Below are 18,748 nucleotides of genomic sequence, written 5' to 3' on the forward strand. Positions count from 1 at the left end.
CTGCATGAACAGCCCAAAGAGTTCTGTTTGGCCCAGGGGCTCTGTGGGGAAGTGAGCTGCCTTACGCAGCAGTTTATCAGCCTCAAATATAAGAAATCCTCAAGACCAATAATATTTCACTGTAATGAGAAGGGCATTGAAAACGTGAGGGTTCCAGGTGACAAACACCCCGATACCACGGGAGTGCAGTGATTCTCTGGCTGCACCCTCTGCCCTGCTCTCTCCTGACCCTTTTCTCTGTCCCCCTGTAGGAAGGAAGCCAGGATGGATTACAGCTCGCTCAGCGGCGTCCCGCGCTTCCTGACCCGGCCCAAAGCGTTTATGGTGTCTGTGGGGAAGGATGCCACCCTGAGCTGCCAGATCGTTGGAAACCCCATCCCAGTGGTGAGCTGGGAAAAGGATAAACTTCCAGTCCAGTCTGGGGGAAGGTTTAAAACCACGGAGGATGGGGATTTGTATCGGCTAACCATCTACGACCTGAACCTGGAGGACAGTGGCCAGTACATCTGCCGGGCCAAGAACACCATCGGGGAGGCTTTTGCTGCTGTCAGCATCAAAGTGGGAGAGGAGACCACAGTCACAGAGTCAGCCCCTTACTTCATCCAGAAACCTTCCAACATCAAAGTAACCTTGGGAGAAGACGCCATGTTCAAATGCAAAGTCCAGGGCAGCCCTCCCCTCTCGGTGAACTGGGAGAAGGATGGGAGATACCTGAGGAACAAGGCAGACGCTGGGCGCTTCCAGATCGAGTCTGCTGGGGAGTCCAACGCTCTCACCATCCAGTGTGCCCAGCTGGGGGACAGCGGCACCTACACCTGCCGGGCAGAGAACCTCATCGGCTCCGCCAGCGCCTCGGCCGCGCTGGTGGTGGAAACGCACGGCGCCTCCAACCCGGGCGTCAGCAGCAACTGGGACAGCAGCTGCGGAAAGACGGCCTCCTTGCTGTCCCACCTGCAGAAGAGGCGGGAGGAGATCAGGAAGACGGACATCTCCCACGGGACTCTGGACGCGGCCTCTGCCCAGTCGTACTCCGCCGTAGAGGGGCTGTCGGGCATCGGCTACAGCCTGTCCCGGGATTACGAGCGGGCGGCGGGACTGACCAAAGGGGCCCGCAACGCCACTTTCGGGGCGCTGACGCGCACCTGCAGCGTGACGGAGGGCAAGCACGCCAAGCTGAGCTGCTACGTGACGGGCGAGCCCAAGCCCGTGATTGTGTGGAAGAAGGACAACGAGGTCATTTTGGAAGGCCGGCGGCACGTCATCTACGAGGACGACCAGGAGAACTTTGTGCTGAAGATCCTCTTCTGCAAGCAGACGGACAACGGGCTGTACACCTGCACGGCCTCCAACCTGGCGGGGCAGACCTACAGCTCTGTGCTTGTCACTGTCAAAGGTGGGTGGCTGTGGTTCTCGCCAGGGTGGCCGTGCCTGCAAGGGCACACCCTTGAATTGGGGTGGTGGGGGTGGTTTGGTTTGAAGAGCACTTCTGCCTCCAAACTGCTGCAGGGGAGTGTGTTTAGATGTGAATAAAGCCCCCCTGGTGAAAAGGCCTTGTGCACTTGAATAGATGATGACCTGGGGACAGAGTCCCATTGCTGGTGGTTCTTAGGAAGGGCAGTAAAGAGGTGCCAGGCAGGGGTGGATGGGGAAGAACAGGTTTGAGCTTTTCTGTTTTTCACATTCTGTGCTGCTTTAGTGTGTGTGGGTCTGAGCTTCATATCAGGGGATGGTGAGCTCTGTGCACAGAGCAGGGAGACAAAACAATTCCTTCTCCAGCTGGGCACCAAGGACAAATGATCCAAATCTCAGGCCCAGGAGCACAAACAGCGTGGGCTGGAGAGAGAAAAACAAGCAGGATGGGACTGCATGGGCTAAAGCTGGAATGGGACAATTAGCTTCAGTACGCTAATGGACCAAAACTTATAAAAGTGTTAGGCCCTGTGACCGGTCGTGCATCTTGTGACCATTTTAAGTTCACCTGGGGTGCAGCCCTGGCTGGGCTCTTGTGCTGCCCAAGGTGGATCTATTGAAGCCTCCTAATAAATCCCTACTTTATTCCTTAGCTCCATCCAGTCTCTGTTCTAGGTCAGCCTTCTCAAGGCATCAGCTGGTTGTGGGGCAGCTGGGGTGCACCAGACCCCTAAGGCTCCTGTCAGGCCTGGTTTTACAGTGATGTAAGAGACCCATTCTCATGCTCTGGGTCAGTGCCTGCCAATGCCCTGTCTCACCCTCCAGGCTTTAATCACATCTGGGTTTGTGTTCACCATGGGGTTTACTCAGACGTGCCATTTGTAGTAGTAGTGGAAACCTCTCCTTACAAGATGAGCGTGTCAGGCTGCCTTGGATCCCCTGGGAGACCTACTCCAACTCTAATTACAGTCCAGCTCAGTTTTCCTGTACAGTGACCCACCAGCAGCCTGGTTCTTGCCAGGCTCTTCAGCCTTTTCCCAGCTTGAGTTGCTGGGTAGTCTGTGCTCCTTGAATGCTCCTAGAAAACCTCCCAGGTCCAGGATGCCTTTGTTTGCCATAGTCAGTGGTGAAGAACTTGCCTTCAGAGAGTCACTCCACACTTGTGAAGGTCGGTCCTAGTTCTTCAGAATGGCAGCAGAAGTGTGACACCCAGTTTTTATAGAATCCCAGAATGGTTTGAATTAGAAGAGATCTTAAAAATCACCTCATTCCAACCTCCTGCTGCAGGCAGGGACACCTTCCACCAAACCAGGTTGCTCCAAGCCCAATCCAACCTAGCCTTGAACAATCCAGGAAGCTCAAAATTGTCCAGCTGCTCTCCCATTTGGCAAGAGGACAGCAGGCAGTTTTGCAACCCAGGCAGCACCTGTAAACGAGCTGTCAGAGACAAAAGATTTTGCCCCTTGAGTGGTAAAACTGATGATTTTTCACTGGCAGCAAAATAAATTAGGAATCCAGATAAGTAGGAATTATCTGTGTTCCATACTCATCTTTGAGACTCTCAGGTGCTATTTGATTTTCTGTTTTCCCTTTTTGGGACATCTCCTTTTACATTCAGAGTCTTTCCCATCAGTGGCTTGGTCCCTGTGTCCATCAGTGACACCTGATCCGTGGAACTCACTGGCACTTGTCCCACCCCTTGCTGTCCCTTGGAGGTGCTGAGTGGTGTGGGGAAGGGCATTTGTCCTGTTCCATAAAGCTGTGATTACCTCACGAGCTGGGGCTCAGAGCTGAAGATCAGCCCTTGGGTGGGTGATCACTTTGAGGATGGATGAAGCTCAGTTCCCTGCCCAACACTTTGCAAAAACAACCCCCCCCTGCTCTGCCTGTGCTTCTCTTATTGCTCTCACGGCTGCAACCTGCTCCAAAGGAGGTGGGGAAAGCAAAGGAAGCAGCCAGGCTGGGAGCAAGCACCATGGGAAAAGGCTATTGATCCGTGTCCGTTGTCCAGAGCTGCCTGTGAGTCAGGAGGCTGAAGTGGAAATGTTTATGGATTGTTTCTTTTTGACGCTGCACCACGTTTGGCTCCCTGTCCAGGCCAAGGCTGCCATGGAAAATCTACGTGTGTGGGTTATTATTAGGCCCTGATAAATGACTCTCCTTTGTGTCACCAGGAGTTCTTCTCAGCCCTCCCAAGACAGGTCAGAATGATGCAGCAGATGAAAAAAAAAGCTTTTAATTCTGTTGTTTGTGTCACTGGTGATGCCATTGGTTCATCTGCTATCAGGCTTGGGGAGGGAGATCACATTGGTGTGCAAACTTCTCTTTGCTCAGCCACGTGGGAGAGGCTGAATTCTCCAAGCAGCCACCCCTAGAATCATAGGATCAGAATGGTTTGGGCTGGGAGGGACCTTAAAGGACATCTGGTTCCAACCCCATGCCACGGGCTGGGATGCCACTCACTAGAGCAGGTTGCTCAGGGCCCTGTTCAAGCTGGCCTTGAACACTTCCCAGGATGGGACATCCATAGAAAGCTTCCTATATTCTGTCAATCTAGATCCTAGATACCTAAGGACCCAGAAACCCATTATTTGTGAACACTTTGCTGAGCCTGTGCCTTAAAGATCACTGAGATGGAGGAAAAAAAAAAAAGGATTTTTGAGCTGTTCCTAAATGGGATTTAGTGAATCAAATTTAAACAAAGAAAGGCTACAGGGCAGAGAATCACTCTCCTAAATAAGGAAAACTGAAGCTTGATTAGATTCAGAAATGTCTCTGGAACAGAGATAAAATCACAGTCTGTACACTGAGATGTGAGCTGTAAAGGAGTTGGGGAAATTGTGCCCAAGAATAAACCTTTAACAAATCAAGGAGTGGGGAGGATGGGAGGAACATAAATAACCAGTCTGGGCTTCCTGAAGGCTTTGGAGATTTCCCTAGGCCATGTGTAAAGTTGGTGAGAACAGAGTTCAGGTCTCCACCCTGGGCCAAGCTGTGTTCACTGGAGTCCCTGAATAAAGTAACCAGATACTGGATGAGAAGGTTAAAGGTTGCAAGCCAAACAGGATGGAGATGGGAAAAACACCCAGGTGCTGAGGCCACCTTATTCTCCCTCTGATCAGATGTGATTTTGGATGGTCGCTGTCATGACAGTCACGTTGGAGATCTGAAAGAGAATTGCAGCTTGAGAAATGAGGAGGTAGAAGGAGAATTTGGAAAGCACAGTAACTAGGAAAATCAGAGGCTGAAGATGGTGGAAGTTTGTCAATCCACATTTGGCCAGCTCTTACTGGGAGCATTTTCCATATTCTTACCCTTCCTGGATCATTTTCATTAGGCAGGGGGAAAACTTGCCTTTGGAATAATAAATGTGAGAATTCCAGCAATAAGAAAGAGGAAGTGTAGGCAAGTGAAAAAGTGAGGTCCGGAGGGCAGATGTGCCTTGATAAGGTTAAGAAAACATTGGGCTTCTTTGCAGGCTGCACCTATTCTTAGCAAAATATGTGTTAGCAGGATTTGCTTTTTAAAAATAACATCCTCTCATTGCCAGTTTGCTTGCCATAGACCAAACAAAAAAGCCTGTGACAGACTGGAGAAATATCTCCTCAGGACAGGCAGCAAAATGAGTCTCTGATCTAAGTTCTTGCAGTTTCCTGCTAATTCCATGAACTGCTCTTGCTCTGTGCTCCCTCAGTGTGTTGCTCTGCTGTGGCTCTCACATTTTTCCCAGTGGGCAGGTTTTGGCAGCTCTCTTATTTTCTCTCTTTATTTGCACCTCTCTGACCTGAGTGTGGTGCTGGTTATGGGCCAGATGATTTGGGATGCCTGCTCTCAGGAGATCCCTGGTCCTTCTGAGTCCCCTGACCCAAATCAACCCCCTCTGCCTGACCAGGCCCATTCTAGACCTTGTAAAGAGCATGGAGGTGTGCTCAGGAGCAGGAGGAGGAGGAGGCTGCTGTGTTTTGGAACCACTCTGACATCTCCAAAAGCCCTGGGCTGGGTTCATCCCAGGCTTCAATTCAGTTTATCAGCTGCTGTTGCTCCGAAGCTCCATTCAGAGGGAGATAAGACCTGTGTGCACGTGTCAGCAGGACGAAAGCAGAGTTGTTTTCAGAGGATATCTGTGACCCCAAGCTGCCAAAGATAGCCCTGCACTGCTTTTCCCTGGCTGGGAGAGCAGGGCTGTTACTGCAACAAGCTCCTAAGAGTCAACCAACCCTTCTGTGCTTGAATGTTTAAGAGCTTTTTCCTGGAATAGCTTTTTTATTTTTTTTTTTTTTCACTTTAGGTACTGCTTAGTGACTGTAAAGGGAGAGGGGTTAATGATATGGCCAGCTGCTCCAAGTATGGGACTACACTTGTGTGCTTCTCAGGTGCAGCTTGTGTTTCCTTTTGGCCCTTGTGCAGGTCTGCGTGTTCCCAATGGCAGCTCCAGCCTCCCTCCTGCCAGAGGGCTGCTTCCTTCTGATCAGAGCTTGCTCGGCCTCACAGAATCCCAGAATAGTTTGGTTTGGAAGAGACCTTAAACCTCATCCCCTTCCAAGCCCCCTGCCATGGGCAGGGACACCTTCCACTATCCCAGGTTGCTCCAAGCCCTGTCCAGCCTGGCCTTGGACACTTCCAGGGATCCAGAGGCAGCCACAGCTTCTCTGGGAAACCTGTGCCAGGGCCTTACCATCCTCAGAATAAAGAATTTCATCATAATGTCTTATCTAACCCTGAAAAAAAATCAGGAAAAAAAAAGGATAATCACCATCTGGAGTGTGGGCAGAGCAGATCTGTGTAACCACAGCTGAAGGCTTTTCAAGGCAAGACTTTGACTTGCCTTAAACTGAGGTCTACTTAGGCATGACATTAAAAAAAAAAAAAAAAATGACCAGGTTGACATGGTGAGTTAGTGTCACCTTCCTGTTCCTGGTCATATTGTGTGGGTTCCCAGCTAGGTTTTGCCCTCAGGATAACAAAAGTAGTCCATAGCATTGCTCCCTCCAGGTGTCCTGTCAAGCCTTTAGAATCTGGTACCTTATTGAAACTGAAAGAGGGGAGGTTTATATCAGAAGAAATTCTTTACTGTGAGGGTGGTGAGGCAGGATGGGGTCACAAAAGCCAGCTGGGAGTGGCACAGCCATTACTGGGAGGTGAAGGTACATCTCGAGGCACGATCTCTCACGAAGCATGAGCAATGTTTCAGCACTGGCTAATCCAAGAGTGTGACATGGCTGTGGCACCAGTCCCGTGGCCCTGACCGCCGGCTGTCCTCTTCAGTCCAGCTCCCCTTTCCCCACTTTAGGGCTGGGGTATCAGGGTGATGTCACAGCGCAGCTGTCGCTGGAATTCGACATTGTTTCAGCTCATAAAATGACTTCCCTCACTGTCATGCAGCTGCTTTGTGGGTTTGATCTATGCTTGGGTTTGGCCCTCAGCCAGAGCACTGCAGCCCCACTGCTGGAGGAGGGCTGAGGCACTTGGGAGGCTGGGGCTCGTTCTCTATTTCTTTTATTGTCGTTGACAAAAGCTGATACAGAGCCTTTAGTGCTGGTGGGGAGAACAGAAAACTCCTCCTTTTGTGCTTTCCCCCACATCTGACTGTGCACAGCCACCTCACAGCTCTCTGTGCCCTTTCAGATCACTCTGCTGAGCTGATTTCTGCTGTAGGACCCTTAAAACTTTGGTTCTTGCACCAGCTCAGCTGTTCACTCTCACCTGGTATTTCTGCCCTGTGCTCTGTCCTGTGACAAGATTGTTTGTCATTAAGCCAATTCTAGAAGGATTCCATTGAAGGCCTTTTACTCCAACCTGGCCTTGACCACTTCCAGGGATGGGGCAGCCACAGCTCCTCTGGGCAATTTGTGTTAGGGCCTCACCACCATCACAGAGATTTTCTTCCTAAACTCCCATCTAAACCTACTCTCATCATAAACTCTTGTTTCTCCTTCCTGTTTTTGCCCTCTTTAGAACCCACCATACCCTTCAAGGCAAAACTGAGGGATCTTGAAGTCAGGGAGAAGGAATCTGCCACCTTCCAGTGCGAGGTGCCCGTTCCTGGGACAGAGACCGCTTGGTTCAAGGAGGAGACCAAGCTCCAGCAGAGCAAGAAGTACAACATCGAGGAGGAGGGCACCTACCGCCGGCTCACCGTGCAGAACGTCACCACGGATGACGATGCTGTGTACATCTGTGAGATGAAGGAAGGGAGCAGGACCATTGCAGAGCTGTCTGTCCAAGGTAAGAACGGCTCTTGGTATTTCAGGTTGGCCAAAAGGGTGGGATTCACGTGTGAGGCTCCGGGTTTGTGAGCAGGATTTGCCACGTCCGTGTGGGCGCTGAAGAGGAGCAGAGTCCCTTATGGTGTGAGAGTGTGGTGGGTGGGTCCCTGGGGCTCCTGACAGGGTGTCTTTGGACACAGGGCCACACAGCAGGGACAGGCTGTGTTGTACAAGATGTCACCCAGTGGGAGCCCATGCTGAAAGAAGCTTCCTCCAGCTGTAGCCTGACCCTGTAGACTTTTCTTTGACACCTTGGAGTGGCTGCCTGAAGCAAGATTAAGAGAATAAAAGTGGGTATTAATTAAAGGCCTTCAATAGGTTCATCTTGGGCAGGCAGAAACCTCCAAGAGCAGCTACACCCAGGATGGAAGATGGTCATGAGTTTTTCATACAGTTACAAGTTTGGTCCATTTACATACCAGGGGTTAATCCTTCAATTACAGCTTCAGGTAATGAAGTAATTTACTCCAAGTTTTCTCCCCCAGTTCACAGAATTCCCAGAATGACCAGGTTGGAAGAGACCTTCAAGATCATCGAGTCCAATCCAGCCCCAACACCTCAACTCAACCCTGGCACCCAGTGCCACATCCAGGCTTTGTTAAACACACCCAGGGATGGTGACTGCACCACCTCCCCGGGCAGCCATTCCAGAACTTTATCACCTTTCTGTAAAAATCTTTTTCCTGATATCCAACCTAAACTTCTGTTGGTGCAGCTTGAAGGGAATTCACTGTTGTTTACATCTCTCAGGGCCTGAGACAGTCAGGTGTCCCTGAGTTTCAGGCCTAGAGAGGAATAGTTTCTTCTGAATAAAACGCTGACAGGCTATGGAGTTTTAGAGCTATACATAAAAGCAGTACAGAATGGGAAAAATATAAAATCTGTATCCTAAGGCATCACCTTAACATGACCCCAAGCATCAGATGTGTCCCCTGGCAGTGTCACACCCATCTTGTCCGGTGTCCAGTGTAGAGTGATGAATTTTGTCTGGGATTGTGCTGACCACAGTGGAAAGGGGGTTTAGCAGCTGTGGTTTGTGGCCAGGTGTGTGGTGCAGGCTGCAGCCAACACCAGCATGGTTTAGATTGGAAAACACAGCTCCAGATCCCTGGGAGCTGGAGCTGTTCTCTGGAGTTTGGGGAGGGGACAAGGAAAGGACAAAGTCTGGATGGCCATGTCCAAGTGTCCTGAGTCTGGTGGTTCAGACTGAAGTGGGAGTAGGTGTAGTTGGGCATGGTGTGGGTGTCTCTCAGTGAGTAGACACAAACCCCAGAGCTGCAGGCACTGGAGGCTGCCACAGCTACAGGATTAATCTTGTCCTGAGACATTTGAGGCCTGAGTATACTCTCAGTGAAACCATAAGGAGTTATTTATATATATATTGCTATATGACAGCTGGGTGATGTGCATCCTCATGCAAATCCCTTTTTGCACCACCAGTAAAGAGCTGGGAGTGCACAGAGGTGGATGCAGAAGGGAAAATTTCGTGCAGAGACATGGGAGAGTTCAGACTGACGTATTTTTATTGCACCTTCTATTAGGTCTGGACCAGCTTGCCCCTGTGTGTTTGCTCCCAGTAGGACAGCTGGTATTTTTTTTTTTTTCACTTGTTTGTGCTATAATGGCATGTTCCACCCAAAAGAGAGTGACTGAGCCAGGTGGAGCTTTCTGGAGGGAAAGGAGGCAGAGCCTTCCTGGGAGAGCCTTGTGCCTGCCCTGGGAGGGGATTGGAGAGAGCAAGGTGGGGTTGGGACAATGTGAGAGCTTGGCCATAGGTAAAGAGCTGTGGGATGAGGACAGTGCTGAGGGCAGAGAGGTCAAGGAGGAGGATAAGCAGAGAATCAGGTCTTGAATCTTGTGGTGAAACCTGTGCCTGACCTGTTACTTTATGAGGGAGTTCAGCATTGCTGTTCATTAAACAGCTCTGGGTGATCTGCCTGGGCCAACCTCTCAGGGACTGCCCTAGAGCTGGATCCAGTCACCATTGGTCATTTGGGGTGGTCTCCTTATGTTTTGTCCAATCTTTTCTGTGAACAGTCACATCTTATAGCTTTGAGGTTGTCCTAGTAAGTGATGATACTCACAGTCACTTGGGAAGGACATAAATTCATTCTGTGTGAATTTTTGTGTTGATGCTAAGAAGAAACCTGTGATTTTCAGTGTCTTTCTCATTACTTCAGGTAAATTCTGTGTCTGCCATGTTGGTTGTGTGACTTAATTTGACAGAGGTGAAATCCTAAAGGCAGAGCAGAGACCTCTCTGGCTTAAGACTGACCTATTTCAGCCAAGTTTTAATTTGATTTCCCAGCATATGTGGACAATGAAAGCTGTCAAATCTGTTCTCTTGCAAGGCCATATATATTTTGTGTTTACCCAGCAACTGGCTCTGCTTGGTAGACAAGAAACGTGAGTGGCTGCAGTTCAAAAAAGATTTGCTTTTCTCTCTTTGAAGGCCAAAATGAGTCCTTGGGGTCGTCTGTTCTGTGTGGCTCAGAGCCTTGGAATTTATTTTCAGGTGTCTACATGGTGTCTATAATATTTTGATTGAGTGTGGGCTAGTCCTGTTTCAGTCTGGACGGTCCAGTGCTGCCAAAGCTTTTAATATCTGCCGTTTGCTGACTATGATTATTTTGTTACCTGAAGGGAACATCATTAAAAAACTCCCACGGAAAACTGCTGTCTTCATCAAAGACACGGCCACCTTCTGCGTGGAGCTGGACAACGACTGCCAGAACACCAGGTGGCTGAAGAACAGAGAAGAAGTGAAACCCAGCGACCGAATCTCCATCACGCGCTCTGGCAAGCAGCACACCATGACCATCCGGGAGTGCAAGATGGAAGATGCTGGTGAGATTGCCTTCCTGGCCGATGAAAGCAGGACTTCCACCCAGTTCACTGTGACCAGTAAGCTTCTCTTTTGTTTGGCCTTGCTGTTGTGTCTCCCCGTTGTTGTTTCCAGTGCCACCGTGACAATTTTGGTGTCCAAAACCAGCTGAAGGTTGGGTGTCTGCCACAAAAAGCCTGACCGTGAGTGTTGTGAGGTGTTTGGAGGGACCCAAACAGAGGGAATATCTGTAGAGTCATGGAATGGGTTGGGTTGGATGGGATCACCTCATTCCACCCCATGCCATGGGCAGGGACACTTTCCATCAGACCAAGATTGTCAGGGCCCTGTCCAGCCTGGCCTTGAACACTTCCAGGGCTGGGGCATCCATGGTTTCTCTGTGTAAAAGCAGTGCTGGGGAAAGAGCATGGCACAAGCTTATCTCACTTGGCAGAACACTAGCAGCAGGTGCAACATCGTCAAGACTGGACCTGAAACAAAGTTTTGGTGAAGTTGCCTATTTTTTTTTTTTTTTGCATTATTTTGATGACACTGCATTTCCCAGGTGAAATCTGCTTTATTAAAAAAAAAATATATGATTTCTGTCTCTGTTGCAGTTCTGGCTCATATATGAACAAATCACCCACTCCAGTCACAATTTGGGAAGAGTAATTCTTCTTTTGTCCCACCACTGCAATCGGTCAGTGGCAAAAAGGAATCTTTTATTTAACAGCTCTATAACTGCTGTGTTATCTAAACTTGTTTTAGGCATTCTGAAGCCATTGAACTAAAATGAAGAAAAAAAATGAGGAAAGTGTCACATCTGGCTTTGTGACAATTTCTAAGGTATTTGTAAAGCTATAACATCCAAACAAACACCTATGTAATGGAAATAATAAAGTTCAGCTTGATTTCAGGCTCTGCTGTTTAAATTATGAAGAAAGTGTTGAGTCAAGGAATAGAAACTATAAGAAACTGCCTTCCCACAAACAGGTAATGCTGAAGAAAACATTGCATTACCATTTCTTTTGGCAAGGTCAAGAGATCTCGTTCCAGGGCTTAGCATTCAGCTTAATGTTACCCTATTGGGACCTTTGACATCTATCAGTGACCAGCAGTTACTGACAGGCTGGTAACTGTGCACCCCAAACCACTTCTGTGTCTATTTCTGTAAGGAAGGAAAAGCGTATCGCCTTGAGATTTCCTATTTTTACACTTTGTGCATATCGGATTTACTGCTTGGAGAATCCCCTGTACTATGTCCACATCTTTTTCAATTAGCTGGGTGAGATTGGTGGTGGCTCTTCTGATATCTTTTATAATGTACAGGCAATGTTTGTGTATTATTTGTCATCTTGCATTGTTACCATACCCTTTTAAAGATGGGGAAACTGAGGCAGAAAGGAGATCAGTTGTCCCAGAGCTCAGATTTTAGTTTAGGCTCATCAACAGACTCCATCTACAGTCAGGAATTCTTGAGTAGGTCCACTGTGTGATTGTTTCACCCACCTCCTTTAAGCTGGATTAATTGCTCCTGAGTGTGCTGTTCATGGGATCACAGCTGGAGTCTGGGTGACTGACTTAACCCAGACACCTTTCAGATAGCCAAAATTAAATGAAATTAATCCTGTGCCAAGTCAGTAGAGGTGTAACTAGAGCACATCGGATAATTCCTCTTGACCATATAAGTGGCAGCACACAGTGAATAATCCTGATGGGACTTGAGCCTTCTCTAAAGGGTTCAAGAGGAATAAAAGGGTTAAAATAAATATTCATTATGCAAATACCTGCAGGAATATGTGCCATAAAATAGCCACATCTCCTCAATAGTAGGTTCTCATGGTGGGGACACATCTTTGTCATTTCCTTTTGAAGTTAATTCCCCAGTCCCAAAAGCTGGTTCTGCATAAATTTCTAAAACAAAGATCCCAAACAATGTCACTCTTGGGAGACAAAGTTACAGCTTCTGAGTGAGGGTAGCATAAAATTCAGGAGCAGGACAGATACCCAGATGAAAGAGGCTTCAGGGAACATCCAAACCTGTGTAACAAGCCAGGCTCTCCATAACTCTTAAAAAACATTTGAAGAACCTTTGCTGATGGCTTTACCCATCTTCTTCTGAGTGAAAATAAGAAGCTGAGTGTTAGTCTGCTTTGCCCAGGAACTGTGAAGGACAGAAGTGTGGGTCTGTATCCAGCACTGAAGACTTAAGCCTACAAAATGTTTGTTGAGGACTCCCTGATTGTGTTGACAGGTTTAATATTGTGTGTAGAAATCACATAGGTTTAGCTGTGCAATACAAGCATTGGACATCAAAGTTTGGACTTGGTCTGGGATGATAATGATTCTGTGATCTTTGTGTAAAACAGCCTCAAAGCATCTTCCATCCATTCTCTTGCTTTTCCATCTCATGCCACATTTTACGGAGGTTTATCAAGCAAGATGAGCTTTTAGTCCAGCGCGAGCTATTTTGGCTTTTCCCCTCTGATGTAACTCACTGCTCTGTTTCGTTTCGCTTCTTTCCCTTGCGCAGCTCCCAAAAAACCTCCCACCCAACCCCCAGCTGACCCTGTGGTGAAAAATAAAACAGAAACCTCAGTGACACTGGCATGGTCCCCTCCGAGGATGGAGCGGCCCATTCCAGTCGACGGATACATCGTGGAGCGCAAGAAACTCACCGGCTTCACCTGGGTGAGGTGCCACGAGTCCCACGTCCCCAGCCCTGAGCTCACAGTGAGCAACCTGGCAGAAGAGGCTGACTACCAGTTCAGAGTGTCTGCTGTCAATGCCTACGGACAGAGCCCCTACCTGGAATTCCCTGGGAGCTTGCACCTGGGTGAGCACGAAAACGGCGCAAAATGGGGTGGTCGCACACGCGGGTGCTTTGAAAACATTTCCCGTGACTTTGGGGATGGAGCCATAGCCCAGCAAATCCTCTTTGCCTTCGCTGCTGGTTCTCCTGCTTCATGCCAACCACTGGCCTTTCACCAAAGGGAGGAAGGAAAAAGCCCAAAACCACCCCAGTGAGGGTGGTTGGGTTTCTGTGGTGGGGCTGTGGGTGTGTTTATGTTCCACTATCCCACATCAGGCTGTGGGGGAGGCAGGGCTCCCTGCTGTGGACCTTAAACCTGTAAATGCTTCTTCTGCACCTGAAATGAAAAGAAAAATTGAGATGGCCTTATGGCAGAATTTTCAATATATAAGCATGAGATATCGGTCTTGCACCTAGAGAATATTTATGGGCGATCATACCATCATGAAAACCAAGTCTCTCTTTAATCTAAGAATTTCTAGGAAAAATCCAGGGGTTTTGCTTTATTTCTAGGGTGCTGGTGTGCCCACAGAATCATTGGGTGCAATGGGATTTCTTCTTCCTTTGAATCACTGCATTAGAAAATATCTGTACATATACTGAAGACCCACACAAACTTTGATCATACTGTGTCCTGTGATTGTGTCCTCCTTGTCCCTCACTGTCTGAACATGCCTGTATTGTCCTAGAATATTTAGAACTGACTCATAGGGATGTCTAGAAGTCCCTCCTTCTGAAATCTAAGAATAATATTGGCTATTCAATAAACATCACACTTGTAGGGGACTTAGGTGTTTCTGGCCTATGCCTTTATACATTTTAAGGATAAAAAAAAAAAAAATCAGTAGAATACGCCTGTTTTTCTAGACCTGCAACAACAGGACTCCAGAGGTCAATTACCTGCAGCTGAAGGAAACAAATCCTTTAGACCAACCATGCATTTCCTTCAGTGCATGAGAATTGTATCAGGCTGCATTAATTTATTCTCACGTCTTTTCTACCCTGACAATTTTGTTACTAAGATGAGTTATCCTCCAGCGTGACAGTCTTGTTCTCAGAGGTGTGTGTTCTTCTTCCCTAGAACCCGTCCTGGCTGTGAAGAACCCCCTGACAACAGCTGAAGTTGCACCTGGAGGGGATGCCCTGTTCACTGTTGATCTGACCAAGACATGTTCTGGCACTTGGTACCTGAATGGCAAAGTCTTACAGGAAAGTGAGACCTGCGTCATTAACAGAACCCAAACCACTCACAGCCTGGTCATAAAAAATGTCACCAGGAAAGATGATGGGGCAGAAGTGAAATTTGTTGCCAATGACATTGAGACCAGCACCAAGATGAGAGTGAGAGGTATTTATTGTCATTGCTGTCCATTCTCCTCCCAGTCAGGGGGTGGTTGCTGGGACTTGAGGATTAAAACTGGGGCTGGAGGCTTTCCTTGGTCGGTGGGAAGCACCTGAAATTGTGACATATGGTTAATGTGTGTCCTGGGAATGACCTCACAGCTCAGAGTGATTTGATCTGGCCAGCTGGTGGTATCTGAACTAGATTGCTTCACATCAGCTCATGAATTTCTGTCAAATTTATATCATTCACAACCATCTGTCAGTGGATTCTGTCACCAAATCTGCAACTAATTCACCTTAAAGTTGTAATTTCAGCTCTAGCTGACCAGTCTCTTTGACTGTAATAATCTTTCAAAAGTAAAAGAGCATTCATTACTAACAAAACTTTTCTTGTACATTTTTTTGGTCCACCATGTGTGGGATATACAAGTTAATATACTGGAACTTGAATTAAGATCAAAGTTTCCTCTATGAAATGACTGTGACATCTGTACCTACCACATTGCAAGGCAAAACATAGTGAATTCATAATGAATCCTTTATTCTGGAAGGATGTGTTTGGCTTGGGAGAAGATCTCTGCAGAAGCATGTTTAGAGTATTATTTATCAGTAGGAAAAATGTGTTGTTTTTTTTTTTTTTTTTCTTAGTGACTCTGGCAATAAAAACAGATCAAGTTTTCTGAATTGGGAAAGAATGCACAGTATTGACATGAGCGTTGTTACAGTCTCACAAACCATGAGTTCTACAGTACTTTTCTCTAACAAGATAAAAATGGAGCCCCATCTCTCTCTCTACAAGGCCTTTCAAGGATCAACTGTGCAATTAAGAAATGGCACCTAAATTATTTTCATTTTTACCCAATAGCCAACCACCCGTGCCCACAATGGGGACTTTTTTATCCAATCACACAAAAGCACCCAAACCCATGGAGAAGGAGGTGAAGAAGGAGCAGCCTCTGCCCTAAAACCTCCATCTTGCTTTATATCTATTACTGTATTCTAAAACCTTAAACTCTGAGTTTCCCAGCCTGTGATATCACACACTTCTATCCAAACTCCACCCCCACAATCCCAGTTCTGTCATTCCATTTTGGAAGCTTCTCCACGGCCTCAGGTCAATGCAGAGTTCTCTTGAGGTCAGTGCCTGTCAGCACAGAAAGTCCAAAATTCTCAGCAGCCAGGGTTCCAGCAGTGGGTGATGGCAGGAACAGGATCTAATACCTTCAGAGATCTCACAGCCTACAGCAGGCCTGTATCAGGGATCAGCTATCATGATATAACTCAAAATAACAAAGCCTCTTGTCCTGGCAGGAGCTGCAGTGAGATTCACCAACAAGACCAAAGACATAGAAAAAGTCTCAGCTCGGCTGCGGGAGGAAGCCAAACTCCAGGCTGAGCTTTCAGACACAGAGGCCACTGTGAAGTGGATGAAAGATGGGAAGGAGCTCAAGGCCAGTGAAAAATACGAGTTCCAAACTGTGGGGAAGAGGCACGTCCTGAAAATCCGCAGCACCGCTGAGGAGGATGCTGGAGTCTATGAGTGTGCCTGTGATGGGGATAAAATGCTCTATCAGCTCTCAGTGAAAGGTGAGTGACTGCCTGGGCTGCTCTGCACTAGTGACACTCCTGCCCTAAACCAGTGGAGCCATCAAGGCACACAGAGGGACATTCCAGAGGGAGTCTGGTAATTGCCCACCAACATCCAGCCTTGATAATGTGCTCCCACAGCAGACCTGGGGAGCAAATACAGCAACTGGCCAGCTGCTAAGAGCTGTGCTTTCACTCCAGCTGGCATCTTGATATTCCAGGGAATTTGGTGTAATTTGGTGAGGGAGAGTGGTGGGTAGGGAAAAGTGCTCTTGAGATGATGAAATCCAGCCCCAGGGTCAGGACATGACACAGGATCCCATGTCTGTCCCACACTTGCTGTGTGACATCAGAAGAGAAACTTCAGTTCAGATTGTACAAGATCATCTTGGCATTGTGGGATTTGGTTTTGTTTTTTTTTTTTTTTTTATTATTTGTTTGAGGATATTTTTTTGTTCTTTTCTGTCAGTACTGTGGTGGATAAGAGAAAAGACCTTTTCAGGGCACACTGGATGGATTAACCCCTTCCTGTTTATAAGTGTTCAGATGTGTAGAAAACCAGCAACATGGCACTTTATTTTGGTATTTCTTCAACCAGCTGCCCTATATTTTTGGCTGTTCTTCCTTTCATGGCAGTCTCTACTTTTACCCTGAAACCAACAGCATTAAACCTCCTTCTTGCAAACCTTCCCATCTGTGGAAGATTTTATGAACTACAGCAGAGCTGTCTCTGCCTTGAAGGGGAACAGGTTTTGCCTAAAACCCCCAGACTGTTCCTCACATGGATCATCAGATGTCTGCTGAGATTCAGAGCACAAAGTCTTAGTCCAGGCCAGTCCAGCCTGTTGTCAGACTGTCACCGAAAGTGAGGGGAAAACAAAAACCCTCCAACAACATTTTTTTAGTGTTAGAGAATCAAGGCATCACTTCATTTCTGGCCAGGATGTGCAACAGAAATAATTTCATCCCCACATTGCCCAGGTCATGCAGAGGAAATCATGCCATCACACATGATGTTTACTAGATTTTTCACTTGTACAGTCAAAACCCAGAGAAATTAACTGGTTCCATGTTCATTGGTCCCAAATTCTGCAGTTCTTAGTATTTGGTTTCCTATTGGTTATTGATCCATTTGCCTTCAATGTTAATTAGGTTCTCATTCTTCATTCTCTTATTGATCTTTTCTGAGATCAGGTGTCTCCGACCATGCCAGGGGTGATGTCTGATGTTCATTAATGGTCATTATTGGCTGTTATCTTTTTTATATCTCCTGGGGGTGCTACCCCCAGTCTGTTGAGGTGTTAAGCTCATCAGGCCTCAAGTGGTGATACAGTTCTTTGAAAAGAAACTTCAATTCCTTTCCCCCCGGGCGAAGGTGAACAAAACCCCTGACTGAAGTTATAAAAATGTTTAAACTTTGTATCATTTCCAACAAGACTGGAGGGATTTCAGAACCTATTTTTCTTTGAACTGGCAGGTTCACTCTTTAAAGCCGTTTGAGTTCCATGTTTTGTCCCACAGCTCACCCTCACCTTCCTCCCAGGCATGATCACAGTTCCTGCACAGAGTAAGTTTGAGGTGTTTCATCCTCATGTTCTGCTGGCACCTCACCCTCCTTGGTCTCTGTAGAAACAGCAAAGCCTGAGAATATAGTGAGGTTTTTTCTCATTTGACAACTTGTTCGGTCATTTCAAAGAGCAATTTTGCTTTGAGGCAATTGGTGACTGAGAGACTGGCAATTGAGAGAGCTGAAAAAAAAAAAGAAAATTTGACTAAATCTATATAGAGAGGAATTTCTGTCTACAACTGGCACCTGCTCTTGATTTTGATTTTTTTTTCCCCTCTCTCGCTCTGCCTCTTTAGCATCATTTCTCATGCTGACAGTTCTACCCACATTTACTTGAAGTACCTGATGGATGTTTCCATGTGGTTTTCACGGTGCTGTGCCTATCAAATCAGTGATCAATGTCATTATTTTAAAATCTGCGTTGGCGAGCTGTGATTTAAAGTCTGCTGTTTACAGCTTGATTCCTGGTGAATCACCTTCGGTACCTCGCATCCTCCTGGGATGAGCTTCAAAAATGCTGTATCAACCCTTTTTTACCTTCCATCATCAACACCTTTTATGGGCCACAGGGAATCATTTGAGGAGCAGGTCAGCTGTAAATGGCATGTGGGCATCACGTGGCTATTGAGGGGCCGCTGTGCTGGGCCATGGCCACCGTGTCACTGCCTGGGCCTCCTGCCCAAGCCAGCCAGGAATGCACTTGCCACTTGTCACTGCAGTCCCTGCACTGCCCTGAGCTCCACGTGCCAGGCACCCTCTGACACGTGACCTCCCGTGGTGACAAGGGACATCTGAGATGTCTCCTTCAGGCTGCTCTGGTTGTATTTTTCACTCTGGTTTTCTGAGGAAGGGGAAGGTGAATGAATGGACTCGTCTCCCTCTTCTTCCTCCCACAACCTTGAACCTGTGGACTGAGTTTCACTAGTGCTGGGGAAAGA

At 47.4% G+C, this 18,748-nt stretch overlaps 1 protein-coding gene across 1 annotated transcript in view; it reads left to right on the forward strand.

Moving 5' to 3' along the window:
- Positions 1–264: 264 nt before the first annotated feature.
- Positions 265–18,748, forward strand: part of LOC128796984 (obscurin-like) — a 170,825-nt gene continuing 152,341 nt past the window's right edge. The window contains exons 1-6 of the mRNA XM_053959121.1: positions 265–1,393; positions 7,366–7,635; positions 10,320–10,580; positions 13,034–13,336; positions 14,394–14,660; positions 15,968–16,243. Coding sequence (XP_053815096.1) covers positions 265–1,393; positions 7,366–7,635; positions 10,320–10,580; positions 13,034–13,336; positions 14,394–14,660; positions 15,968–16,243 — 2,506 coding nt within the window. The remainder of the gene's footprint in view (positions 1,394–7,365; positions 7,636–10,319; positions 10,581–13,033; positions 13,337–14,393; positions 14,661–15,967; positions 16,244–18,748) is intronic.

Source organism: Vidua chalybeata, chromosome 1 (genome assembly GCF_026979565.1).
Source record: "Vidua chalybeata isolate OUT-0048 chromosome 1, bVidCha1 merged haplotype, whole genome shotgun sequence".
Lineage (NCBI taxonomy): Eukaryota > Metazoa > Chordata > Aves > Passeriformes > Viduidae > Vidua > Vidua chalybeata.